This window comes from Oryctolagus cuniculus, chromosome 2 (assembly GCF_964237555.1).
Source record: "Oryctolagus cuniculus chromosome 2, mOryCun1.1, whole genome shotgun sequence".
Lineage (NCBI taxonomy): Eukaryota > Metazoa > Chordata > Mammalia > Lagomorpha > Leporidae > Oryctolagus > Oryctolagus cuniculus.
In genome coordinates, this window is record NC_091433.1 from 80,116,951 (window position 1) to 80,143,076 (window position 26,126).

The following is a 26,126-nucleotide window of genomic DNA, read 5'->3' on the forward strand; positions in this document are numbered from 1 at the left end:
TCTCTCTCCCCCTCCCTCTATCACTCTGCCTTTCAAATAAGTAGATAGATATTTAAAAAAAAAAATCCTAGGGGCTGGCATTGTGGCATAGTAGGTAAAGCCACTGCCTGTGATGCCAGCATCCCATATGGACACCAGTTCATATCCCGGCTGCTCCCTGCTAATAGCCTGGGAAAACAGCAGACAATGGCCCAAGTACCTGGACTCCTGCCACCCATATGAGAGACCTGAAGAAGCTCCCAGCTCCTGGCCTCGGACTGGCCCAGCACAGGTCAGACAAAGCCAGCTCTTTCATCCTCTGGTTCACTCCCCAAATGGCCACAACAGCCAGGTCTGGGCCACGCTGAAGCCAGGAGCCAAGAATTCCATCCAGGTCTCCCATGTTTGTATCAGGGGTCCAAGAACTTGGAATAAAAACCCATTGCTTTCCCAAGCATGTTAGCAGGGAGCTAGATTGGAAAGGGGGCAGCCAGGACTCGAACTGGCACTCTGATGTGGGATGCCAGCACCACTGGTGGTGGCTTAACCCACTGTGCCACAACACCAGCACCCATATAGCTTCTCTTGTCATTCATCCTTCCACTGAGATAGATGAAGCACAGACCTTCATCGTACAGGGACTAACCTGAGTCTACTGCACGCAGGACAGGTGTCACCTGCATGTTGTGTTCAGTAATTTGAGGAAGTTCAGCCACTTAAGATCCTGACAATTGTTACATGAACCCTGGTCTTCATCTGAAAACACGCACACCACTATTCTTGCTCCCTTAAGCAAAAGAGGTTTCTGTGTCTTCTTTGAAAGTATCCTTCCCTTCACACCTCGGTTTACAAGGGCAGCAGGATGGGGAAATTAGGAGTAAAACTATCTCTCCACTGAGTTTCTCAGTACAAGATCCAGGAGGTGATGCTGGAATGGCAATGCCCCAGAACCACACACTTAAAGTGACAGTAGATCCTTCAGTCTCCATGCAAGCTGGTACCTAACAAATCACTTCACAGATACCAAACTAAGCAACACTGAATTAACAACAAGAACGCACATGCATGGCTGGCGCCGTGGCTCACTAGGCTAATCCTCTGCCTGCGGTGCTGGCACCCTGGGTTCTAGTCCTGGTCGGGACGCCGGGTTCTGGTCCCAGTTGCTCCTCTTCCAGTCCAGCTCTCTGCTGTGGCCCAGGAAGGCAGTGGAGGATGGTCCAAGTGCTTGGGCCCTGCACCCGCATGGGAGACCAGGAGGAAGCACCTGGCTCCTGGCTTCAGATCGGCGCAGCGCGCTGGCCATAGCAGCCATGTGGGGGGTGAACCAACGGAAGGAAGACCTTTCTCTCTCTGTCTCTGTCTCTCTAACTCTGTCAAAAAAAAAAAAAAAAATGCACATGCAGGGGCTGGTGTTTGGCCTAGCAGTTAGGATGCCACTTGGAACTCAAGGGTCCCATGGCAGAGTGCCTGGGTTTGAATCCCAGCTCTGCTTCAGGTTCCAGCTCCCTGCAAGTGTATCCTAGGTGCTGGCAGGTGATGAGTCAAGTAGGTAGGTCCCTGCTACCTACATGGGAGATACGGATTGAGCTCCTGGTTCCTGACTTCAGTCCTAGGAATAAAAAGAAAATTTTTAATTAGGAGAACACATATGCAACAAGGAGGCTGACTATATTTAAAAAGTAGAGAGACAGAGATAGAAACAGAGATCTTCCATGTGCTGGCTCACCACCCCAAATGCCCACAACAGCCCGGGCTGGGTCAGGCACCAAAGCCAAGAGCCTGGAAGGCAACCCAAGTCTCCCACTTGAGTGGCAGGGATCCAAGTGCTTGAGCCATCGCCTGCTGCCTCTCAGGAAGCTGGAATCAGAGCCTTGAACCCGGGCACTTCCATACGGGATGTGAACATCCCAAGCAGTGGCTAACCACTGCCCCTAATGCCTGCTCCTCCCTCGTCTCTACATGCCCCACACACATCGGACAAACTGAAATAAATCTCCCTCCTTTGGCGCAGCCCCTACACATCAGCTGTCCCTGCGGCCCCACCGCTCCATCACCCAGGCCTTTCTGTCCCCCTCAAGGCCTTTTAGACCAACCCTTTTCTCCCCAGGAACCTCCATTACGTAAGTAATACTCCACACCCCTGCACACACATCATCAGTCTCAACATTCAAACCAAACTTTGTGTGTGGCAAGGCAGGCGGCAGGGGAGGAATGGGGAGGGGGGCCCATCTGCTTCTGCAGAGAACTTACCTGCATATATATAGCAAAATAACTGGCTAGCTGATCTGTTTATGTATCCCACTGTAAATACAATCTAATAAAGGATCTTATCTTCTGTTATCATGAGGCTTTGGGAGCTTTCTAGATCAAAACAAGTCTCACTGTTTCAGTAAGACATCTGCTTGCAAAGACTTTCCTAGGGGCCATCACCGTGGCTCACTTGGCTAATCTTCCACCTGCAGCACCAGCATCCCATATGGGCGCCAGGTTCTAGTCCCAGCTGCTCCTCTTCCAGTCCAGCTCTCTGCTGTGGCCCGGGAGGGCAGTGGAGGATGGCCCAGGTACTTGGGCCCCTGCACCCACATGGGAGACCAGGAGGAAGCACCGGGCTCCTGGCTTCAGATCGGAGTAGCTCCAGCCGTATCAGCCATTTACCATGGTGTAGAACAACCACAGAGGGCACTGAGGTGTAGATGCCTGCAGTGCCGGCATCCTATATGGGTGTCAGTTTGAGTCCCAAATGCTCCACTTTGGATCCAGCTCCCTAGTAATGAGCCTGACAAAGCAGCAGGAGATGGCCCAAGCCCTTGAGCCCCTGTACCCACGTAGAGACCAGAAGAAGCTCCTGGCCCCTGGCTTTGGCCTAGCCCAGCCCCGGCCAGAGGATGGAAACTTTCTCCTCTCTCTGTATCTCTGCCTTTCAAATATATATAAATAAATCTTAAAAAAAAAAAAAAAAAAAAAAAAAAAAAAACAGAAATTTCTCTGCCTAATCATTTATTCAAATATATTTATTGATCAGAGCAATGCGGTTACAGTAAAAAACAATATGGACAAAAAAAAAAAAAAAAAAAAAAAACCTGCCCTTGTGAGTCTTGGTGAGTCTTGTATTCTCATGAGAGGATGTAGGAAAACAAAATAATAAAATTATGTAAGTTAGAAGTGCCTGGCACAGGTTGGCAGGGGCTTCTGCTTGTCACAGTTCCTCCGGGACTGTGCCTAATTGAAGTTTCCTCTTTACGTGTTCGTCCAAGAGCTGTGGCAGTGCAAGGGCACGTGGGCATGGATAGATGAAGGAGGCCTGAACCTGGTGACAGTAATAGAACAGGAGAGAAGTGATCCGAATCTGGATCTGTTTTTGATATCCAGAGAAGAGTTAAGGCTGCATGATAAAAATGTGAGGCCAGTTACAGCAGACCACCACAGTTCTAAGAGGCTGTCAGAGACAGCTCGTGTAAAAAGCAGATGTGAGGAAAAGCCCTCATATCCTGGTAACAGTCTGAAAAAACAAATGATCTGAGGTCAACAACATCACAAGCAACCTACTATCACAGTGAGATTTCCCTATCCGAGGGGACTTGCTATTTGCATAGTGGAGCGCTGATGCCCTCTAGTGATAAAAGAGGAAGCTGGACAGGACAACCGATGCTGCTTAACACACATTTTGAAACTTGGGGTTCTCTTTGTGCAGTGAGAGGCTGCTTTACAAGAACTCCTGACTAGGAGGGGGACATGAAAAATCCAGTCTCAGGGAATATAAAACCTGGCATTGCTCTTTAAAGTTAACCGTAACTTTCCAAGAAAGGGAGAATCCTGAAACCAAGTCAGTAAAGGTATCGTGGTTACCATGGATGTCAGAGTCAGCAGTGTTAGCAGGGATATCAACCATGCAAATCCTCCCTTGTCTTCCATAAAAGATAGGCCGAATCTAAGTGGTGAGGTGCAAGGAGTAGAACCGGGAGTTCCTGAATTTGGTTGGGTTTTGTTTGTTCTTGTCATTTGTCAATTGCACAAATGGAAGACGATGGCAAACTGGAAGCAGTGCCATTTTATTTAACCATCTTCATGAGCTCAATATAAAGTACTGGAGAGATGTGGCTGCCCTAGTCTGAAGTAAGAAAACGCTCTCCCACATCAAGGAAGCAACATCTCCCCTGAACTCTGTACTCACACAATCAGTATAATTGGTGTTATCAGCCGGAAGTACCAATATGGTTGCATCTCTCGTGTTCCCTAATTAAATTAATCCAGAATCCCAATATTTAAGATAAGCTATGGTTCCTCATAAGGGACTTATTCAGCGATCTGGACAACGTCCCTGGGATTCCTGTGAAGTCCTGCATCAAGCCATTTTGGAAGGAGCCTGTTAGGCATGTCTGAAGAGCAATGGGCCTGCTGGGGGAAAGCTGAATAATACGCACATGAGTCTCCACTACCAGGTTACCCTTAATAAGCACTGACATCATATTTCTGGTCTGTTCACAGAGGCCCATCTGTCTAGTTCTTCCCCAGGTTTCCTCGTCACCGACTTTCGAATCTTGTTTCATCCAGGCAAACTAGAGGCCACTTCCCGTGAAAAAGTGGAGACACGTATCTATTGCCATCTCTTATTTCAGATACAGAGCTGGAAGTTCCACCCTCTTGGGGTGACGTTCCCCTCACCATCCATCTGCATGGCGTCAGCATATCATGCAGATCCACTGAAAACTAAACTGCTCTTGCCTTGCTGCCCAGTCTGGAGTCCATCCCCTTGCCTCTGGCAATAAAGAGCTAGAGGGGTCAACTCTCTGGCATAGTGGGTTAAGCTGTTGTCTGCATTGACAGCATCCCATATGGACACGAGTTCAAGTCCCACTGGATCCAGCTCCTGCTAATGGCTTAAGTTCTTGGGCCCTTGCACCCACATGGGAAACCCGGAAGAAGCTCCTGGCTCCTGTCTTCGGCCTGGCCCAGCCCTGGCCATTGTGGCCATTTGGGGGTTGAAGCAGCAGATGGAAGACCTCTCTTCTCTTTCTCTCACTCCTGCCCCCTCTCTAACTTTCAAATAAATAAATAATCTTTAAAATAAATAAATAAATAGCTGAAACCTATGGATTCAGAAGTCCATCACTTCTTTTGTCACTGAGAACTCCCGTTTCTATAACAACATTTCCTATTAACCTTTGCCTATGAAAGGCAGCCATCAATGAGCTTGTAAAAACACAGCAATGACCCTCTCACCAGGACATTCCTTCCTTCCTCAGTGAAGGGAGATTCCCGGATCCTCTGCCAGATGCTGGGTTATTTAGTCTCATCCTGTAAGTCCGTGCCGGCATTCCCACCTCGCCGAGTCTCCTAACACTTTACTTAGTACTATACACAGCAATTCTGGCATCCTTATCTCATCGACTATAGGCAACATCTCATCCAAACTTAGGGAACCATCCTAGCAGAACATTAGGGTATCTCAAAAAGTTCTCGGGAAAATGGAATTAAAAGATAAGGTTAGGGGCGAGGGGTTATCCTGGTGGTTAACACACTGGTTAAGACACTCATGTCCCACATCAGAACACCTTGGTTCAATGCCCATCTCTGACTCCCAATTTCAGCTTCCTGACAATGCAAACCTTAAAAGGTAGCAGGCGATGGCTCAATTAATTGGGTCCCTTCCACCCACATGGGGGACCTGAATTGCATTCCTAGCTTTCAGCTTTGGTCTAACCCAGCCCCAGCCACTGCAGGCACTGGGGAATGAGCCGGTAGATGACAGCATTCTCTGTTATCTCTCTGTCCCTCTCTCAAAAATAGTTCAAAATCACGCACTGTTTGCTCATGCACTGTTTACTATTAAATTTCCCCCTCCTATTAGGCCCAGGCCCTCACATCCTTGGAACATGGACAGCCAAGTCACAAGTGAATATGAACTCTCCTCTCTCCTCCATGTCTCGCCTGTCCCACAGTCCAATAACTTCCAAACGAAGTCCCACACATCGCTCTCCCTGGTCTCACTGGTGCATTCTGGCAAGGTGGTGTAATTCCTTCAGTATGTGATCCATCTCCCAGAGCGGGGACTGTCTCTCCCTATCAGCCTGAGATCTGGCTCTGGCCCCTGGTCTGAGAGCAGAGATGCGACAGGGCGCAGTCTTGTGCACAGATGTTATCATGCAGAGCACGTGTTTCAGGTGGGTCCATGTCGCGCTTTCTAGGCAAAGGGAAGCTAATCTCTTCAGTAAGATGGACAAGGTGCCATGCCAGCAAGGAGGACTTAAGGAAACAGAAGTGTTCGAGGACCTCTGATTCACATTGACAATCCAATTCCAAACTTCCATCCTGAACACTTTCACAACAAACTAGGTTAGTGTAGGAGACAGAACACAAGCAAAATTCCAGCACTTAGACAGCAATGTATAAAGAGACATAGGGTGAGGGAAAAAAAAGTGGGGCAGGGGCAGGCAAGGCATCTCAACACCGACACTGCTTCTCGGTGAGCGGCGAGACCAGTGGTCCACTCACACACAGGCTTCTCCAAGAGAGATGCAAGAAGACATTCCCTGTAGTAATTCCTAAAAGAGGAGAATTTACTTTCCACTGGCCGTTACTCATCCCATTGGGTTAACTTCCTATGCATCATCTGGACCCTGGCAGCCACTCAGGAAGCCACGTGCCATGCCTGGCAATATGGTGTTTTCTTCAAATCTCCAAAGTACAGGGATGAGCCAACGTGGTGTTACACCGTTTGAGTGAGAGGAGGAGGCAGCTGAGAGACTGAGAAGGTGCACAGAGGGTACTGCAAGAGTGGTTTTGGGAGCTGAAGTCCAGGGAAGGCATGCTTCCACAGCAATCACTGTTGTGAAGAACGGGACACACCAAACCGTCTTCTGGCCAGTCTGGGCTCCTCAAGCTACTAAACAAATAGGCAAAAAAGGGGGCAGGGCAACTACCGGATAGGCCAAGGTAATTCATTCTAATTATCAAAGGAAAATCGGGTTACTGCTAGTCAGTGGTGAAAAGGAGGGACAGGCTTCTTAGTACTCCTTACTCCAGGCCTCCACTTGCAACAGCCCTATTGCAGCTTACACAGTTCTATTTCACTACTCATTGTGGTTTCCCTGTATCTCCCCACACCTTTGTTAACAGTCTGGTCATAGGGACCAGCATCGTGGAGTAATGGGTTAAGCTGCTGGCTGCGACACCAGCATCCCATACGGGTGCCGGTTCAAGTCCCAGTTGCTCCACTTTCGATCTAGTTCCCTGATAATGCGGTTGGTAAAGTAGCAGAAAATGGCCCAAGTACTGGGGCCCCTGCTGCACACGTGGGAGACCTGGATGGAGTTCTAGGCTCCTAGCTTCAGTCTGGCCCAGCCCCCAGCCACTGCAAGCATCTGGAGAGTGAACCAGTGAACAGAAGATTTCTCGCTGCTTTTCAAATAAATAAGTAAGTCTTAAAAAAGAAATCAAGTGAAGGAGACCAAAACCAAACAAGAAAAGCTAAGAGAGATAGGAACTTTCTGGCAGTAGTGATGGACAGAATGGCAAGAGGTTTTCCTGAGCTCATCCAACAGCCTGGGCCTGTTACAGGGCCTTCTCTTGTTCTGGGTCTCAATGAGAGCTAGCAGCCCTTGGATCAGCTGCTCAATAGAAAAGAGTAGCAGACCACATAAGAAATATTCTGTCTCTAGGGCATGCACTGTGGCCATTGTCTTCACTTGGACCCCACATCCCAAATCAGTGCCGGGGTTTGAGCCCTGGCTCTGCTTCCAATCCAGCTTTCTGCTAATGTGCACCCTGGGAGGCAGCAGGTGACGGCTCAGATACTTGGGTCCCTAACACCCAGTTTGGAGATTTGGATGAAGTTCCTGGCTTCTGGTTTCGCCTGGCCCATCCTCAGCCATTGAGGCCATTTGAGGAGTGAACCAGCACACGGAAGACCTGTGTGTGTGTGTGTGTGTGTGTGTGTGTGTGTGTCACTATGCCTTTCAAATAAATAAAAATAATGAATGTAAGGAGTTTTAAAAAAATAAAAAGGGAAGGGAGGGGAAGAGGAGGAGAAAGGAGGGAAGGAGGAAGAAACAAAGAAGCCTCCAAACCCCAGAGGCCCACTAGCTTTGGGCCCTTTGGGGAGGTGCGGGAGAGGGAGATCATACCAGTCTCCCTTTACCACGGCAGGCATGCTCACTGTCAACAGGACCCCTAGAGATTTCACCGAGCTGGCCAGCCCTGAACCGTGGTCAGACTCCTTTCCTGTCCTCTAACACATCAATGTCTCACCAACACAGATGCTGTTTTCATTTACAACAACTTACCATAGTTGAGGATAATCCACCCATCCTGCTGACCTAGCCTACCTTTGTTCAGAACACTTACCTGAGCCGACCGCTGGGCAAATCATCTAACACAAGGCCTATTTTATAAGAAGGTGCTAAATATCTCATGTGATTTATAGAAGATATAAAGGGATTTGAGAACACAAAACACAATATCCAAAAATGCTGACAACACAGCGCAGCACAGAGTGTCAGGGGCTGAGTGGGAGCATTGCTGCCACTGCCCGATATCCTGAAGGAATGCTGCGCCATACAGCACTGGCCAGGAAAAAGAACCAGATTTAAACTTCCAAGGATGGTTTCTACTGAACAAATATCCTTCTCACAGCATCTTAAAGTCAAAAGTTCTGGACATCCAGAAATGGCCACAATGGCCGGGGCTGGGCCAGGACAGTCAAGAGCCTAGAACTCCATCCAGGTCTGCCACACGGGTGGCCCAGGCCTAAGCACTTGGGCTATCTTCCACTGCTTTCTCAGGTGCATTAGCAAGGAGCTGAATCAGAAATGGAACAGCCAGGACTTCAACCAACATTCACATGGGAGACTCAGATAAAGCTTTGTCCTGGTCTAGCTATGCCATTGTGACCATCTGGGGAGACAACCAGCAGGTGGAAGATCTCTGTAGCTCCCTCTTGCTCTGAAACAAATAGATAAAAATGACATGAGTCTTTAAGGATCACCCCACTACAGCATAATCTCGTTGTCACTTAACCAACGCCACCTACAATGACCCTATGTCCAAATAAGGTCACAGTCTGAGGTACAGGGATTACACTCTTCCTGTGACCCTCTATTCCGCCTATACTCCTGGCAGACATCACCCCTAATTTGGATGTTCCTCCAGAACCTCCTCCATGGGACCCTTTAACCCAGTGTCCGTATCACAGCCACTGCTGCTTTGTCATTTCTGTAGGCAGAGGCAGTTCCGGTGATTTTCACCTTGGCCTTTCTTATCTTAACAGCCCTCCCGCCACAGGTCAGGGAAGCTATGAAGAGACTCCCCAGTTTCTGAAGATGCCTGTTCCAATTAGGCTTTCCAGAACTGAGGAAATAACCGCATCATTTGACTCCACACCCTGAGCTCACGTTAACTGTTGCATCTATTCTGACCAGCAATGAAAACCAACCAAAGTTGTGGGGCCGCCTTCACAAATTGCCTTCAGTCCTGGGGAAGCATCACACTCTCCCAGGGTGGGTGCACAGGTCCTATATGAGAAGACAGGAACGCTCCAGTCTAAGCCTCTGAATCCCTTCCTCCATCGTGAACCAAGGCAGGTCTGGCATTCTGACTTGGGTGTAGGCCGTCATTGAGTCCAACTAAACTGTTAATGATTCTTTTCTAACCCCTCAAAAATCGAATCAAGAACCTCTGTCCAGTTAGCACATGGCAGTAAATCTGGCCTGCTTGAGCATAACCTGATCATCTCTTAGGGTCTTTGCGTCACTCTGTCCAAAAACCTAAAGGAAGCATCTGACTGACAGAACTTAGTCACATGACCATGCCACGGCTGCAGGGGACAGGAAAAGGGTATAGACTCCCCTTAGGGAGCTCACAGTAGTGAGAAAGACCTCCACCTAAAAGATAATTATAGCCCAACATACTAAGTGCAATAGTAAAAATGAGTGCAATGTGTTATGAAAGAAACAGGTAAGCCAGTCTTGGAGGATACAGGTCAAGAATGGAATAGACCAAGGAGCTTCAGAGAAAAGCCTGCTGGAAACCATGCAAATACCCTTACCTGGTTAAAATCTCAGAAACTTCCTCCTGTCATCGAAAGCTTCTACGGAACTCTCCTTGTTGAGGTGGATTCGTTCTGAGAGGAGGAGCGTGGTGGGGGCAAGAGGCACAGAGTCACCACACAGACCGCGGGAGTGGGGTGAAAGCGGGCCAGAGGCGAGCAGCCTGCAGACACGTTTATTTCAGTTGCTACAGCAGCTTATATAGCCAAGGCAGCCAATCCGGTCAAGGGGCGGTCTATGCCCTAACCAATCACACCCTGTTGCCAGGCAGTTTCTGAAGCCATCCAATCACAGCCTGTTGCCAGGCAGTTTCTGTTGCCAGCAGCCATCTTGACATGGCCTTCTCATTCCCCCACATCTCCTGTGACTCAGACTGCAACACTTGTCTTCCATTCCCTTTCCACTTCTTCTTTCTCCTTTTTAATGCCCTGCCAACCGGGCACACCAAGCTCCACTGAGGCAACCAGTCTCCCTTGGCAGAAGCCCTACCTTGTGGTCCCTAATGAGATTCAGTTACGCTGTCTGTAAATTTTGGAAAGTTTCAGGTGTGGGGTGGGGGTACCTCAGAATCTGTTCCGTAAACAGCAAGGGAGTGCAGATACAGCACAGAGCAAAGGGGAACACCGTGGGAGGCACAGGTGTAAGCTACACTCCCAGCCCTCTCAGCAGCCTCTGAAGGAGCTTGCCAGAACATTCCTAAGGCTCGCCAGGGTCGTCTGAAAGCCAGCAATCCAGTCGGCTCTTTAGATTCACTTGTTATATTAATATCCCAATGATCTGCAATAGTACAGTTTTTTAAAACAATTTTTCTAGCAAAGATTTCCACACCACTCTTAAGTAACTTTTTAGGAAATGCTTATCAAATGATTTACCAAATGCTTATAAAATGATACTTGAGGTTTAAAACTACTGCCTGAAATTACTATTAGGGAGACAGAACTTAATCCTAATTTATGCCAAGGCTAGTAGAAATAATAATAAAACTCCTTGTTTTGATTTTTTCTGACACTTTAATATACGATTGAAACAGTTACAATAATATTTGATTCCACAAAGAACTGCATGCTTTTGCTATTAAAAGACCTTTGTTGAAGCCTCTGAGCTTTACCTCTTAGGAACTGGAGAAATACGGAGGTTCCAAGCATTTTTGTCAGCACACAATCATTCACAACTACCTTCTAGATGCTTGTTTTCTATCTTTTCCTCTCAAAGGGAATTCTCACTCACCAGAAGAGAAGCCCACACCACCGAAATGATCAGAACCAACAAATTAGCGTAATTAGTAGTCCCGAGCTTGGTTTAAATGTTTGACAAACAGCAAACACCAAACAATATAAAATCAAACAGAATATTGTTTTTATGAGGTAATGACTCATCAACTAAAACCAAGATCAGAACTGTCTGTACTTAGTTACTTAGTATAACGCCTTCATTCTCAGTGCTTTACAGCACCACAGGTTTTAGAAATGAAATACATTTTCTGGATTTCACAGTAGTCATCACTTTCAAAAACTATAATACACGTCCGCATGTTACACTTACAATGCCAGAAGTATTTTGCCACATATCAGCTCTTAGCCTCAAATAATAGAATACAAAAAGCTATACAGGACAAAACACCACAGAACTTTTGAATATTCCCCTTCCCCAGCTGTTAGCAGGTGGCGCTTTTTTAAAAGCAAAAGTGATGAAAATCAGAAATTTCACATCCAATGCTTGACTTCAATTTCATCGTCTTCTGGTACCACCAAACCCTAGGATGAGGAGAGTAGATTTATATTAGTGTTTCTGAATGCATTAGCATTCCTTATAAAACTACAAAAGTACTACATGTTTATTGTCAGCAAATGAGTAAGAGAGATGAGGCAAGGAGAGAAGGAGCTCCCGGGGGGACAGGATTACATGGACAGTAAAACACCACCCATGACCACCTTCCCGGTCACCAAGCCTACTCCATTCACACGAGCTTGCTGGGAGCAACTTCCAGTCAGGAAACCAAAGACAGCAAATGCAAGCACCATGGAGGGTATGGACTTTGAAGAATCAGTGTCATTTAGACCCCACACATACTGGCATGCACATGTCACACTAACAGACTATAGGATAACTTGTCTTCTCATTTGAAAACTCTCTCGATTCTTCCTGCATTTTCTCTTAGGTTGCTTGGCAATGTCCAGTGACTTTTCTTCATTAAAAGTTCCATATATTTCCAGTTGTTAGTCATGATTTTGTACATGTTTTATTTCCATGACCATGAGATCTCTTCTGTCATGGTATTTCCTAACCAGCCATATTTTTCCATAGTCTCCCAATCACCACACCTTTTTCTTCCCAAATGCAACTATCCTAACATCACAGGTTAGTTTTGCTTGTTTGGAAACATGCATTTTTATATAATATAAATGTTATGATCAGATTGTATATATTCTTTTTGTATCTGGCTTTCTTGTATTTGGCAAACCATCTATACTGCATACATCTGCTTATTTTCATTTTAGGCAATATTCCACTGTGAACCAAGTTATTCATCCATGGCTATCCATTCATCCATGACGGATGGATGGGTTGCTTCCAGTTGGGAGGCTGTTTCGAACAGGGATACCATAAACAGCCTTGTGCCCATCTGTCAGGGCACAAGTGTATGAATTTCTGCTGCTACATGCAGCTGACCCCCCATGGGTTCTGCATCTGTGTATTCAATCAACCAGAGGTTTAAAATATTTCAGGTAAGAAAAAACTGCATCTGTAATCAACATATACAACCTCTTCCTTGTCATCACACCTTAAACAGTACAGTGTAACAACTACTTACACAGTATTTACACTGGATTAGGTATTCTAGGTAATCCAGAAATGATTTTAAGGGTTTAGGAGGATGTGCATGGTGACATGCAAACACTACACCGTTTTATTTAAGAGACTCAAGCATCCACAGAGTTTGGTATTTATTTGTAGCAGGTCTTGGAACCAATCCCCCATGGATACCAGGAGATGACCTTATCTGAGAATAAAACATCCTGCACCCCAGGAAAGTGCAGAATCAATTTTAATAGGTGATATCAGTTTTTCAAATCAATTTATATTCAAATTAACATCAGAATTTCACTTACATTTTTAAAACCTATTTTCCCATCAATTTCAATAATTAATAGTAATTTCCTCCTTGTGAAAAAAAACTAATCAAATTCAAAGCAATCTACTCATTACCCACTACCCCTCATTTGCTGCTGGGAGTGAAAGCTGTTTAACTTCAAACAGCTATTTTTTTAATTTACATTTTATCTTTACTTTTTATACAATGTCCTCTTAGCCTGGCAGTAAACATCATCATGTTTTTCACAAAGTATGGCTCATTACGGTTTCTGAAATTTACTGAATTTTAGAAATGCAAGGCTTTATTAAAAGTTCTGGTTTAGAGTTTAAAGGATCTCTAGTGATCACAGAGCTACACACATATGGAAAGGCTCAAGTTAAAACCTTGTTTAGTGGCAGCATGGAGCCCTAAATCAAATCCCTAAAATGTTTACAAGTGTAAGAAACAATGAATCTGGATATTTTAATCCCAGTTAAGTGTACTATCAGTACTTCTGGTGAGTATACCAAACAAAGCCATGATTGCTAAATTCACAGTTCATCAACTTGCGAAGCTCTCAAATTATTTCTGCACGTGATGCTACATAAAATACCTTTTGCTATCTCTGCTCTTACCTGAGGCTGTTCTGGTTTTCGTTTCTGAGTCTGAACACGCTGAGTAGCTACCGGGGCCTCCACGAAGCGGCGAGTAAGGCCGACTATTCCACGAGCCGGAGTGCGGCGGAGGGTAGGAGGGGTAGTACCACGAGTCTGAGAAGGGCGTTGCTGCTCTTTAGAGACACAAAGGTGAGTCAGGCAGTGCTCTTGCAACCATTATTTTTCAAGACCTTCCTACTTCTAAACCACTGGAACATCTTTATAAAGAATTCTTTCCTGGATGCTCCAGTGTACCCGAGGTAACATGAAACACTATTTGTATTTCTGCTATAGTTAGAGTCATTGCTATGGAGAAAGAACATGCCAGGGGGTCTTCATGCACACTCAAATGAAACATAAACTAACACTCAGGACATTCCAAAACATGACCCCAACTCTTTACCGGCCTCAATTCTATGGTTCTATCAAACCAGACTCATCAGTCCCTAAATGCTGCCTTCTTTCTTGCCTTCTCAGTTTCTTTTTTAATAATTTTTGAGAGAATGAGAGGGAGAGAGTCCCATCCATTGATTCATTCCCTAAATGCCTGAAACAATAACCAGGAACTCAATCCAGGTCTCTCACAGGGTGGCAGGAACCCAATTATCTGAGCCATCATCACTGCCTCCCACGGCCTGCATCAGCAGGAAGCAGGGGCCAGAGCCAGACTGCGACTCAGGTACTTGCCACAGAATGCATCTTAATCACCAGGCTCAGAACTCGTCACTGCTTTCTCTCAAGTTCTTGGATCTCAAGTGAAAACTTTCTTCCATCTCATAATACCTATAAGGATGTCATAGGATGGAACACAAAGAAAAAGAGGGGCCAGCACTGGGCCATAGCAGGTAAAGCCACTGCCTGCAGTGCCAGCATCCCATATAGACACCAGTTTGAGATCTAGCTGCTCCTCTTCCAATCTAGTTCTCTGCTATGGCCTGGGAAAGCAGCAGAGATGGCCCAAGTCCTTGGGCCCCTGCACCCGCGTGGGAGACGCAGAGGAAGCTCCTGGCTCCTGGCTTCAGATCAGCTCAGCTCCGGCCGTTACGGCCAATTGGGGAGTGAACCAGCGGATGGAGGACCTCTCTCTCTCTCTTTGCCTCTCTTCTCTCTGTGTAACTCTGTCTTTCAAATAAATAAATAAATCTTTAAAAAAAAAAAATACACACAGTACTGACCAAGCACATACAGCACTTCCCACCACCACTGATCTGATTTAATGTCATATCTTATTTTCCTTAATAAAATGAAATGTAGTCAACAAGTAAGCAAAACAAAGAAGCCTCCAAAGAAATGCTAAATTAAAGGGCAAATGAGATCAACGCAAAGCCTACCTATTGCTGCCAAACAAGTATCCTAAGATTCCTCCAGTTCCCAGGCCAGTCCAGAACCCTGGTCCTGAATTTTCAGATCCTTGTCCTGTGAAAGCACTGCCAAAACCGGAAGCTGCACCGTGGCCAGGATTCTGTGGTCCTAAAGATAAAAACGACTTCTTAGGCATCCTCACTTAAACACAGCATAGCCAGGGAAAGCAAAAGTAACAAGACATTTCAATTATAGTGTCTATTCTACATTATTGGTTAACTTATGAACAAGTTATATTTACAAACATATTTGTAACATGCTGGTTTATAACTATGGAGCACACTTCCCATAGACATGGAGAAGGACGGGCATGTTTGGGGCCTGGGGGTAGGGGTGGCGGTGTGTTCTGTAAGATTACATCTACCCTGATCAAGATCAGCCACTAAGACGGTCCCACTTTCCAGAGTTAAGTTCCTTTCTGCATCAGGAAAGCCCCCAAGAGCTCCAGTCAGAGTTGAATCAGAGTCTCAGGGAGAAATCCAGATGAAGACAGATCGTTGCGAAGTCAGATCTTAAGGAGCCCTAAAGGTCCCTTTTGCTCGGAGGAAGCTTTCTTCTAAATAGATGTAAAAGATACACGTAGGGAACTGTGCAAATCGCACATGTATGGGACAATAAGCTCACACATACACGCCCATCTGGGTAACCAAGCACCACTGACCAGCAATAACCTTTCCCTACCCCCGTGGAAGGCTCCCTCGTGACAAGTCACAAGAGAGGGCGCCTACGTGAGAAGCTGGCGCCACTGACTGCATCCCCCACACTGCAGTTTCACCCACTCTTCAGCTTCTTACAAGCAAAATCACACAATATGGACTCTTTTGTCCACCACATCATTATGTCTCTGACAGTCAATCCTACTACTATTTCATGTAATAATTTGGGTTGGTTTTTTTCTCCAATTTATGTGTAAGTATCCATTGGATGAAAAACTCACAACCTATCTCATTCTAATGTTTACGGATATTCTATTTCCAGGTCTTAGCCATTATGAATAAAGCTGCTAGGAACATCCCTGCGCAGGTCTCTGCACGTATTCACTCACTTCTCTTTGGTACACATCTCGGAATGGACCTGCTCATCGTGGGGAAAGCACGTGCTTAGTTTCAGTAGGTGTAACAGTTATCCAAAGTGTTTCAACATTTTAACTCCTCCCAGCCAAGCATGAAAATTCTTATCTCTCCATGTCTTTGCTAAAACCCAGAGCTCTCTTTTGAATGCTAGCCATTAAGTGTTTTCCTGTTGGTTAAAAATAATTTCACGTGGTTTTACTCTGCACTTTCCTGAACACTGATGATATGGAGCATCTTTTCTTATTTTTATTGGCCAACTGGAGAGCTTCCTTTTCTATAAAATGGCTGTTTGAGTCCTCTGCTCATTTTTAAAAGGGGGTTGTCTTTTCTGAGATTTGTGAGAATTCTTTGTGTGAACAGATTCTTGATACACACCTCTTATTAAAAATGCACTTTGCAAACATTTTCGGTTTGTGTCTTGCCTTACCACCCTCTTAGTAATGTCTTGTGATAGACAGGTGTTCTTAATGTAAATACAGTCTAACTTATCCTTTCTCCTGTGGTTAGTATTTCCGTGTTCTGTTTAAGGAATCTCTGCCCAGCCTCAGGTCATGACAGAGCAGCTCTGCTTGTTCATCTTTTATGTGGCGATCTATACTACCTAATGAATTAACGTTTGTGTGTAACATGAGACAGAGCTCAAAATAAATGCTTACCACTGTATCTCATCAAGTTTCCAGATTAATTTGCAATTTAATCAAACAGCCTCAAAATGCTAACAATACTCAATGACTTTTAGAAAAGCAGAACAAAAGAGGTAAAAAGAAGTAGAAAGTAAAGCCTAACAAAACAAATCTACTCTGGTTTCCCAACACAACCATCTCCTTTTTGTAAAAAAAAAAAAAAATGAGCACAGGACGCACCCCTCGCTTTCACCCTGTACACGGCCCTCAAGCAGGGAAACCCACCTGTGAACTCGGACTTAAAGCCGGGGGGAGGCGCTCCTGCAGAGCTGGTGAATCTCTGGTATTGGCTGGAATATGGCGGGTACTCAGAGTAAGGTGGAGGCGGATACTGCCCATCACTAAGGAACAACTTATAGACGACAAAGGCAATCGTAAGCAGCACCACAATGGTTACCAATCCACCGAGGCCGCAGGAGTCTGCAGAGTACAGCTTGTAATAATAATCAGAGAAAGAAAAGCCTTGGTGTCTGCCAGATTCTCTCAGCTTCTTCAGGCCGAGTTCTGTATAATCCAAGTTATACTCCAAGCCACAGGAGCCTCTCAGGACGTACTGGTCTTCAGAGGACTCATAGCCTTCACAGCTCACCACAGTTTTTCCAAATTTGTACGCAACATCTAAATCAGTCTTGCATTCCCACTGTGAAGAAAACCAGAACTAAGTTATTAGAACCAAAGACTTTTTTCATTTAATATATATTATTTGAGCTATATGCCACTCATAAAACTGCATATTGAAACAAGGGAATCACCAACTTCCCAATGATGCATATTTCTGTATCGGTGAAGGGCAAACAAGCGTCAAAGATAACAACGACACTTACGCTGGGTAGTGGCTACACAGTGTGCTGTGTTCCCATTAAACATTCAAGCTAGATAGTCCTCTGTACATACGAGGTAATCCATAAGCAAATGTGCAAAATGTCAACATTTTGTCACTGTGGTTCAAGATGCTTTTTTTTTTTAAGATTTATTTTATTTGAAAAGCAGAGTTACAGAGAGGCAGAGGCAGAGAGAAAGAAATCTTCCATCCGCTGGTTCACTCCCCAAATGGTCACAATGGCTGAAACTCGGCTGATCTGAAGCCAGGAACCAGGGGCTTCTTCTGGGTCTCCCATACGGATGCAGAGGCCCAAGCACTTGGTCATAGCAGAGAGTTGGATTGGAAGTGGAACAGCCAGGACTTGAACCAGCACCAATATGAGATGTCAGCATTACAGGCAGCAGCTTTACCAGCTACACCACAGCGCTGCCCCCTTGATCTGCATTTCTATGATGGTTAATGATGATGAACATTTTCCCATGTATTTATTTGCCATATGTATACCTCTTTTGGAGAAATGTCTATTCAGGTACTTTCTCCATTTTTAATTTGATTGTCTGCTTACTGAGTTATAATACTTTATATATTCTAGATACAAGTCCCTCCTATTCTATGGGTTGCCTTCACTTTCTCGATGGATGTCCTTTGAAACCCAAAAGTTTTTCATGTGATTAATATGCAATTTTTTAATTTCTGTTGTTATTGTCATCTTTTACTATACTATTTTCTTAAATACATTTATTTGAAGGAAGACAAATTTATTGATTCAGGAAAATAAAACAAGCTACATATATATATATATATATATATCAGTATTTCACATTGACTGCCAATTCCTTAATAATATATATTGAAAGTGACTTCTAAGTATATTTATTATTATTACTATTTTATTTAAAAGGCAGAAACAGAGACAGAATTCTCACATCTGCTGGTTTACAACCCAAAGGTCCTCAATGACACAGCTAGGCTGGGGCCACAGCTAGGAGCCAGAATGTAATCCAGGTCTCCCATGTGGGTGGCAGGAACCCAAATACTGGAGTTATCAGTGCTGCCCGCCAGGGTCTGCAAGTGGCAGGCAGCTGGAGCCTGGAGCAGGAGCAGGCAATCAAACCCTGATGCAAGGATGCAGGCGTCTCTACCACCAGGGCGCGCCCACTCCCTAAGGACCGCATCTCAACTGAAAACTCTCGGGACTGGAAGAGGCTCCCTCCTGTTACTAATGGTTAAGTCCGTGTATAAAACGCTCTACACTTCTGTGCTTACACTGTTCCCTTCTCTCTCTCTCCAGCTCTAAAAATCTGATCATTACCTCCTAGCCCAGCACAAACACCTCCTCCTCTAAGTCCTCCCAGCACCTTACAGCACTTTGTTGGGATCTACATGTAATCTGAGTAGGAGAAAGTTTAATTCCACATTATCCATTTTGAATCCTAAACATTTAATACATGCTTAATGGACAACATCACTATTAGTGTGCTGTTGTCGCTGTTTTCCCAACAAGACTAAAGCAATTTAAAGTGGGAGTGAGACTTCTGCTTTAGCCCTTAGAGTCTATGACTTCCCTTAGTGATACTAGGAAAATGTTGTAAGTATTACCCGACAAAAATGAACTCCCTCTCTCTGAACTGCATAGACCATGTAAGTAAGGCTTTACCAAACAAGAGTATCATTCTATTGGAAGCAGAAATCATCAAACACCAGTTTCTTGCTTAAACAGCAATCACCTTAAATCCTTCTTGAGGGGCCAGCGCTGTGGCATAGCAGGTAAAGCCCCCATCTACAACGCCCGCATCTCATACGGGCACCAGTTCAAGTCTCATCTGTTCCACTTGCAATCCAGCTCTGCTATGGCCTGGGAAAGCAGTGGAAGATGGCCCAAGTCCTTGGGACCCTAAACCTGCATGGGAGACCCAGAGGAGGCTCCTGGCTCCCGGCTTCGGATTGGTACAGCTCTGGCCGTTGCGGCCATCTGGGGAGTGACCCAGAAAATGGAAGACCCCTCTCTCTGTCTCTGCTCTCTGTCTCTCTGCCTTTCAAATAAATAAATAAATCTTAAAAAAAAAAAAAAAAAAAAAAAAAAACTTAGGCTGGCACAGCAGCTCAACAGGCTAATCCTCCACCTAACGGTGCCGGCATACCGGGTTCTAGTCCCGGTCAGGGCGCCAGATTCTGTCCCGGTTGCCCCTCTTCCAGGCCAGCTCTCTGCTATGGCCCGGGAGTGCAGTGGAGGATGGCCCAAGTGCTTGGGCCCTGCACCCCATGGGAGACCAGGAGAAGCACCTGGCTTCTGCCTTCAGATCAGCGCAGCGCGACGGCCACAGCGCGCTGGCTGCGGCAGCCATTGGAGGGTGAACCAACAGCAAAGGAGGACCTTTCTCTCTGTCTCTCTCTCACTGTGGTCCACTCTGCCTGTAAAAAAAAAAAAAAAAAAAAAAAAAAAAAACTTCTTGAAAGCAGACAGAATACAAGTAGAAGTACCTAAATAGTGATTAGTGATTTAAACCAAGTGTGTGTAATAAAATCTATTGCATCCCCAATGCTCATTCAGTTTTAGAACTTCAAGGCAGTGCTCTGCCCTGTGTACACAATGCCACTGTTCCAAAGGCAGTAAAGCCCAGTGACACGCTTCCACTCCGCAGTCACCCTCAGTTCTAAAACAGTGTTAAAACCAAGTGTTCCCAGCTCAGCAGGAACAAGGTACCCCTACTGTTTACAGTCCGGGATTCCTGATCATCTTAACTTTGTATCTTTAGAGCAGATTGCTACTTTTAGAGGAATGACAGGGAAATGACAAGCAAAGAGATCCCCCAACCCTCCCTTTAAGTACACAAAATAAATGTTGACAGTTTACTAACATCTTAGAAGAAAGTCATACTATGCAAATAACAATAAATATTTATTTCCATGCTTTAGAACCAGCTCACTCCTTATGAAGGAAGATTTTTTTTATAGGCAAAGTGACTGACTTATTTCTATATTTTAGGCTGGCTTGATATTTTTTCATATGTACTTCCAAAAAATACTGAACACTGTCCCAATAAACAGCTCATTGAGTAAAAACGCCATTTAGACTGCCACCAATGCAGTGGGTATTACCTGCACGTCATAGCCATCCCAGCCTTTGTTCTGACACTGGATGACTTTGGGGGTGTATGCATCACAGCCCGCTGTGCCCCCGACACATTTCAGCTGGGGGATGGGCTCCAGCCGGCGGGAGGTGGTGTAGCGGTCGTAGTGCAGGGTCAGCGCCTTCACGTCCCGCAGCAGCACCCTGTCTGAAACAGGAGGAACACAGAGCCCGCGGCTGTCAGACACAGAAGGCACTCGATCTTAACCAAACTCTCCCCCAGGCAACAGTCCCAAATGGGGCCTTTGCAGGGTGACAGGAGCCGAGGACTCAGCTTCTCAAAGCCACCCCAACAACACAGAGGTCTTGGCAGAAAATTTAGATCGTCATGCCTCTAAGATCTCTCTGCATTTCAAGCTGAATGTTTCTACAACACAAGTTCTTTGAGATTTTTGCTAAACCAGTTAACCTGAAAAGTTGGTATCATGTAACAGTAATGATTAATTAAAATGGAAAAATACATACATATTCCTGAAGTACACTGAAGGATTTAAATGTCCATCAACAGGTGAATAAATAAAAAATCCTGATCTACCCTTACAGCGGAATATTCCACAGCAGTTAAAATGAGACGACTAGGGGCTGGCGCTGTGGCACAGCAGGTAAAGCCACTGCCTGCAACACCAGCATCCCATAAAGGCACTGGTTCATGTCCCGGCTGCTCCACTTCCAATCCAGCTCCCTGCTAATGGCCTGGGAAAAGCAACGGAGGGTGGCCCAAGAGTCTGAGCCCCTTCCACCCATGTGGGAAACTCAAAAAACTCCTGGCTGCAGCATGGCACAGCCCTGACCACTGGGCCACCTGGGGAGTGAACCAGCAGATGGGAGAGCAATCAATCAATCATTCTCTCCCTCTGTAACTCTTTCAAATAAATAACTAAAAAAAATTTTTTTTAAATTCCATTAGTGACTCTAAAAAACATGAGTCAAATAGAACTCAGGTAACAAACTGCCAGCAGATGGAGAATTTCTCTCTCTCTCTGTCTCTCCCTCTGCCTTTCTGTAACTCTGCCTTTCAAATAATTGTTATTACTGTGAATGTTTTAAGAGTTAGATTCTGGGAGGCTGGTGCTGTGGTGTAGCGGGTAAAGCCATTGCCTGCAGTGCCGGCAGCCCATTTGGGCGCCAGTTCTAGTCCCGGCCGCTCCACTTCCGATCCAGCTCTCTGCTGTGGCCTGGGAAAGCAGTAGAAGATGGCCCAAGTCCTTGGACCACTGCACCCACGTGGGAGACCAGGAGGAAGTTCCTGGCTCCTGGCTTCAGATTGGCACAGCTCCAGTCATTGTGGCCAACTGGGGAGTGAACCAGTGGATGGAAGACCTCTCTCTCTCTTTCTGCCTCCCCTTCTCTCTGTGTAACTCTGACCGTAGTACCACTATCATAACCCTACATCTTTTTCCCTTCAGCTCCTCAGGTCTAAGAAGAAACACAAATGCCCACACTCCACTGGGTCCATCAGGGGACACTCAAGACTTCCCTGAAGTCCAGCCTCACAAAAACCACCTTCAAGTCCCAATATTTAGAAAAACAAAACCAAACTCTCTCAAATTAGATCCCTCTCCCCCATTCTTCCAAATCTCAGGAAATGGTAACTCCACATTTCTCAAGACAAAAACCTTGAGAGTCTTCCTTGTCATCTCTCTCCTCGTGCCTGGACCATCCTGTCGGCTTCACCTTCAAAACAGGTGAGAAGTGCATCTGCCACTCTTTCCACCTGCAAGCTCCCGCCTGCTCCAGGCGGTCACCACGCCCCACACCTGCTGCCTGAGCCCCTCTCCACTGGTCCCCTGCTTCCCCGCAGTCTGTGTTCCAGTCAGCAGCCCCAGCGAGCCTTTAGAAACACGCGTCTGATCAGGGCATTTACTCCTCCTCGCCCTTCTGGTTTCTGACTCAAAGTCATCTTAATAGCGACTTCTTCCCTGACCAACATATATGTGTATTTTTAAGCCCCCATTTCTCCCTGGACACGCTGTCTCTCTACCTGTTTAAACCACAGACGCCACTTTTCACAGGACATGTGCTAGTTAAATGTGTGTATGTTTACTGCCTATTTCAGCTCCTGGATATAAACTCCTTGGGGACGAGACACTCTATTGTTCACTGCTATTCCCAAAACCCAGAAGAATGATTACATTAATACTGATTTGTGGAAATTCTTCACCGCTTTAGCTAAAAACAAAGCAGGACATCCAAAGTCAAACAACAGATAAATTAGGAAGCAAGTGCTAGCCTACTGAAGAACCTGGTAAAAGCTATCCCCATAAAGTCTTCATAAAACAGTTAATCAAAGGAAACTTAGGGTGAAGCAGAATTTATAAAAATCAAGTTTACTCTACATTTTGGGGCTTTTTGTTCCAAAATAATAATTTCACATCATTAGTGGACTAAGCCATCAGGGAGTGATTCACCATTAATTTGAATTTCATCATATATATATATATATATATATATAAAATTCTCCTAACCCCTTTACCAGTAAACTTCTTTTTGTGTTTCAGAACTGATTGCAGGTCCAACAAATTAATGTTTCATTCCAGGTTTTAAATGTAATTCTGTTCAAGTCACCATCTATAAAAGCGTCTAGGAATACATAAAGAAACTGCACATTTAGGGGCCAGCACTGTGGTACAGTGGGTAAAGCCACCGCCTGCAACACCAGCACCCCATATGGGCGCCAGTTCCCGTTCCAGTTGCTCCACTTTTGACCAAGCTCTCTGCTACGGCCTGGGAAAAGCAGTGGAAGACGGCCCAAGTGCTCAGACTCCTGAACCAAGCAGGAGACACAGACAAGCTCCTGCCTTCTGGCTTCAGCCCCGCCCAGTGTTGGTTGTTGTGGCCATCTGGGGAGTGAACCAGCAGATGGAAGATCCCTCTTTCTGTCTCTCCCTCTCTTTTACTCTTTCAAAATAAACAAATCTTTAAAAAGAGAGAGAAAATGCACGTTTAATCTCAACTTGGCCTTTTATCTGATAATAAAACGTCCACATCAAATGGGCTACTCAAAGTGTTTGCAAGCAGCACCTTTCTCATTTCAACCAACAGGAATAAAACAGGATCTGACAGGAATAAACTAGGTAGGCATTTCTAATCATAATTGCAATAGTGGTGTGCTTTCCATTCCTCAAACCAAAAATAATGTTTTCATTGTCAAAGTCATTGTTTACACTTCAATACCCTTCAAGAATACTTCACTCTGTGGAAAATGGAATTAAAAGTTTATTTTGGTGTAAAAAAGGTTGAAATCCATGTTGTTTCAAGGGCTCCAAAATGTCATGAAAAATGCACATTGTGAAAAAAAAGTAGCAAGGCTTCAAAAGTATTTTCATACCAAAAAAAGCATATCTTATAATTCCGCTTGAAGTCCCCTCGCACTGATATCAAAGAGCCTGTTGCTCAGAAATCATTTACCATCACAGAAAATGATGACAATACTTCTTATTAAATTGCGAACCCCGAAACGCAAGCGGGGACGCCGGCACGAGGCCCTGAGTTTCCGGGCAAAGGACAGCGAGAGCAGCGGGAGCTCGGCCCGCCGACACAGCACTGTCACCGAGCGACCCCGAGGCTGCCCGCGGCGTGGCAACGGCGAGGCCGGCAACAGGCGGCCGGGGGACATCGGCCAGCAGGACACAGACAGACACGCAGCGCACCCCGCGAAAGGCGGGGGCAAAGCGCGGGCGTCCCAGACAGCGGCGTCCCGCGCCGTCCGCTCTGGGCTCGCAGGGCCGGGACGGGCTGGGCTGGACACAGAGGAACAGCCCAGAGCACAGACACGAGCGACCAGAGCGACCAGCACACGCGGCCGGGGGTGCCTCAGGGCCCCGACAGCACTCACCGGGGTCGTTCCAGCACTGCGCCAGGCCCGCCATCTGCAGGAGCGAAAGCAGGCCAAGGAGCGGACGGCGCCAGGCCGCGGCCATGGCGCTCGGCGAAGACGGCTCGCGACTGCCCGGCGCTCGCCGGCCCGCACCGGGGCTACGGAAGTCCGGCGCCGCCGCGCAGCGACGCCACGACCTGCGGCGGCGGGACGTGACTATCTCTCCGCAGAGCCGTAGCCGCGGCGCAGGTGCGTGCGCCACTCTGACGTCACTGCCGCTGAGCCTCGTGGGGGGCCCTGAATGGCTGCTGCCGGCCACGCCCCTGGGCCGGGGGCGGGGCCCTGAGCTGGGGACGGGGCTGGGGCGGGGCGCAGAGTTGGGGGAGGGGCAGGGGGCGTGACACCGTGTTGGGGCGGGGCGCAGTGCTGGGGGCGGGGCAGGGGGCGGGGCTACCCTGGAAGGTTCAGTTGGGAGGTACTGCTCTTTGGGAGGTTGAAGGTGTTCCCAAAACTTCAGGAACCTTTCCAAGGGAAGTCACTGTGCATTATTCGGCCTTTTGTGCTCAGCGCCCAGCACCTTATTGGCGCTCTGTTACTGTTTGCTAAATCCAGAGAGAGGTAGTGTGGAAATGCATCCTCTGGTTTTGGGACTCAGAATCCTTAGGTATTTCCTCACACGTGGAAGCCGTACGAATATTCAAGATGTCAGGAAAAAATACTCTATTGCGTGGACAGAGAACCAGCTCGCGAACCCTCTTTCGGCTCTCAGGTCACAGGCCTGGATTTCTGTCTTCCGCTCATTCAGCAGTTATGTACGGAATGTCTCATTTGCACCAGGCCCTGTCTGAGGCTGGAGAACACATACACAGTCCCAGTGCTCACGTTAATATAGGATAGGGCAAATATTACAAATTAAACAGCAACATGAAAATTAAAAACAAAAACAGTGTTAAGCGGTGCACTGATGAAAATAAAACGGGTCTGGCCGGCACCGCGGCTCACCAGGCTGATCCTCCGCCTGCGGCGCTGGCACCCTGGGTTCTAGTCCCGATTGGGGCCCTGGATTCTGTCCCAGTTGCTCCTCTTCCAGTCCAGCTCTCTGCTGTGGCCTGGGAAGGCAGTGGAGGATGGCCCAAGTGCTTGGGCCCTGCACCTGCATGGGAGACCAGGAGGAAGCACCTGGCTCCTGGCTTCAGATCGGCGCAGTGCGCTGGCCGTAGTGGCCATTTGGGGGGTGAACCAATGGAAGGAAGACCTTTCTTTGTCTCTCTCACTGTCTAACTCTGCCTGTCAAAGAAAAGAAAAGAAAACGGGTCATACACTAGAGACTGGGAGGCAGCATTAGAGAGGGCATTACTTTGATACTTCACGCCTGAATAATGAGTAAGAACAGCCATTAAAAAAAATCAAGGGACCAGCCTTGGCGTAGTGGTTAAAGCTGCCACCTGCAGTGCCAGCATCCTATAAGGGCGCCAGTTCTAGTCCCT

The 26,126-nt window shown here is 46.4% G+C and overlaps 1 protein-coding gene across 1 annotated transcript; it reads right to left on the reverse strand.

Moving 5' to 3' along the window:
* Positions 1 to 11,012: 11,012 nt before the first annotated feature.
* Positions 11,013 to 24,965, reverse strand: SARAF (store-operated calcium entry associated regulatory factor). The gene is made up of 6 exons (XM_017339118.3): positions 24,658 to 24,965; positions 20,792 to 20,970; positions 17,095 to 17,509; positions 15,083 to 15,221; positions 13,731 to 13,885; positions 11,013 to 11,776 (listed from the first exon to the last, which is right to left on the reverse strand). The coding sequence occupies exons 1-6, from the start codon at positions 24,740 to 24,742 to the stop codon at positions 11,751 to 11,753; spliced, it is 999 nt and encodes a 332-aa protein (XP_017194607.2). The 5' UTR covers positions 24,743 to 24,965; the 3' UTR covers positions 11,013 to 11,750.
* Between the last annotated feature and the right edge of the window lie 1,161 nt (positions 24,966 to 26,126).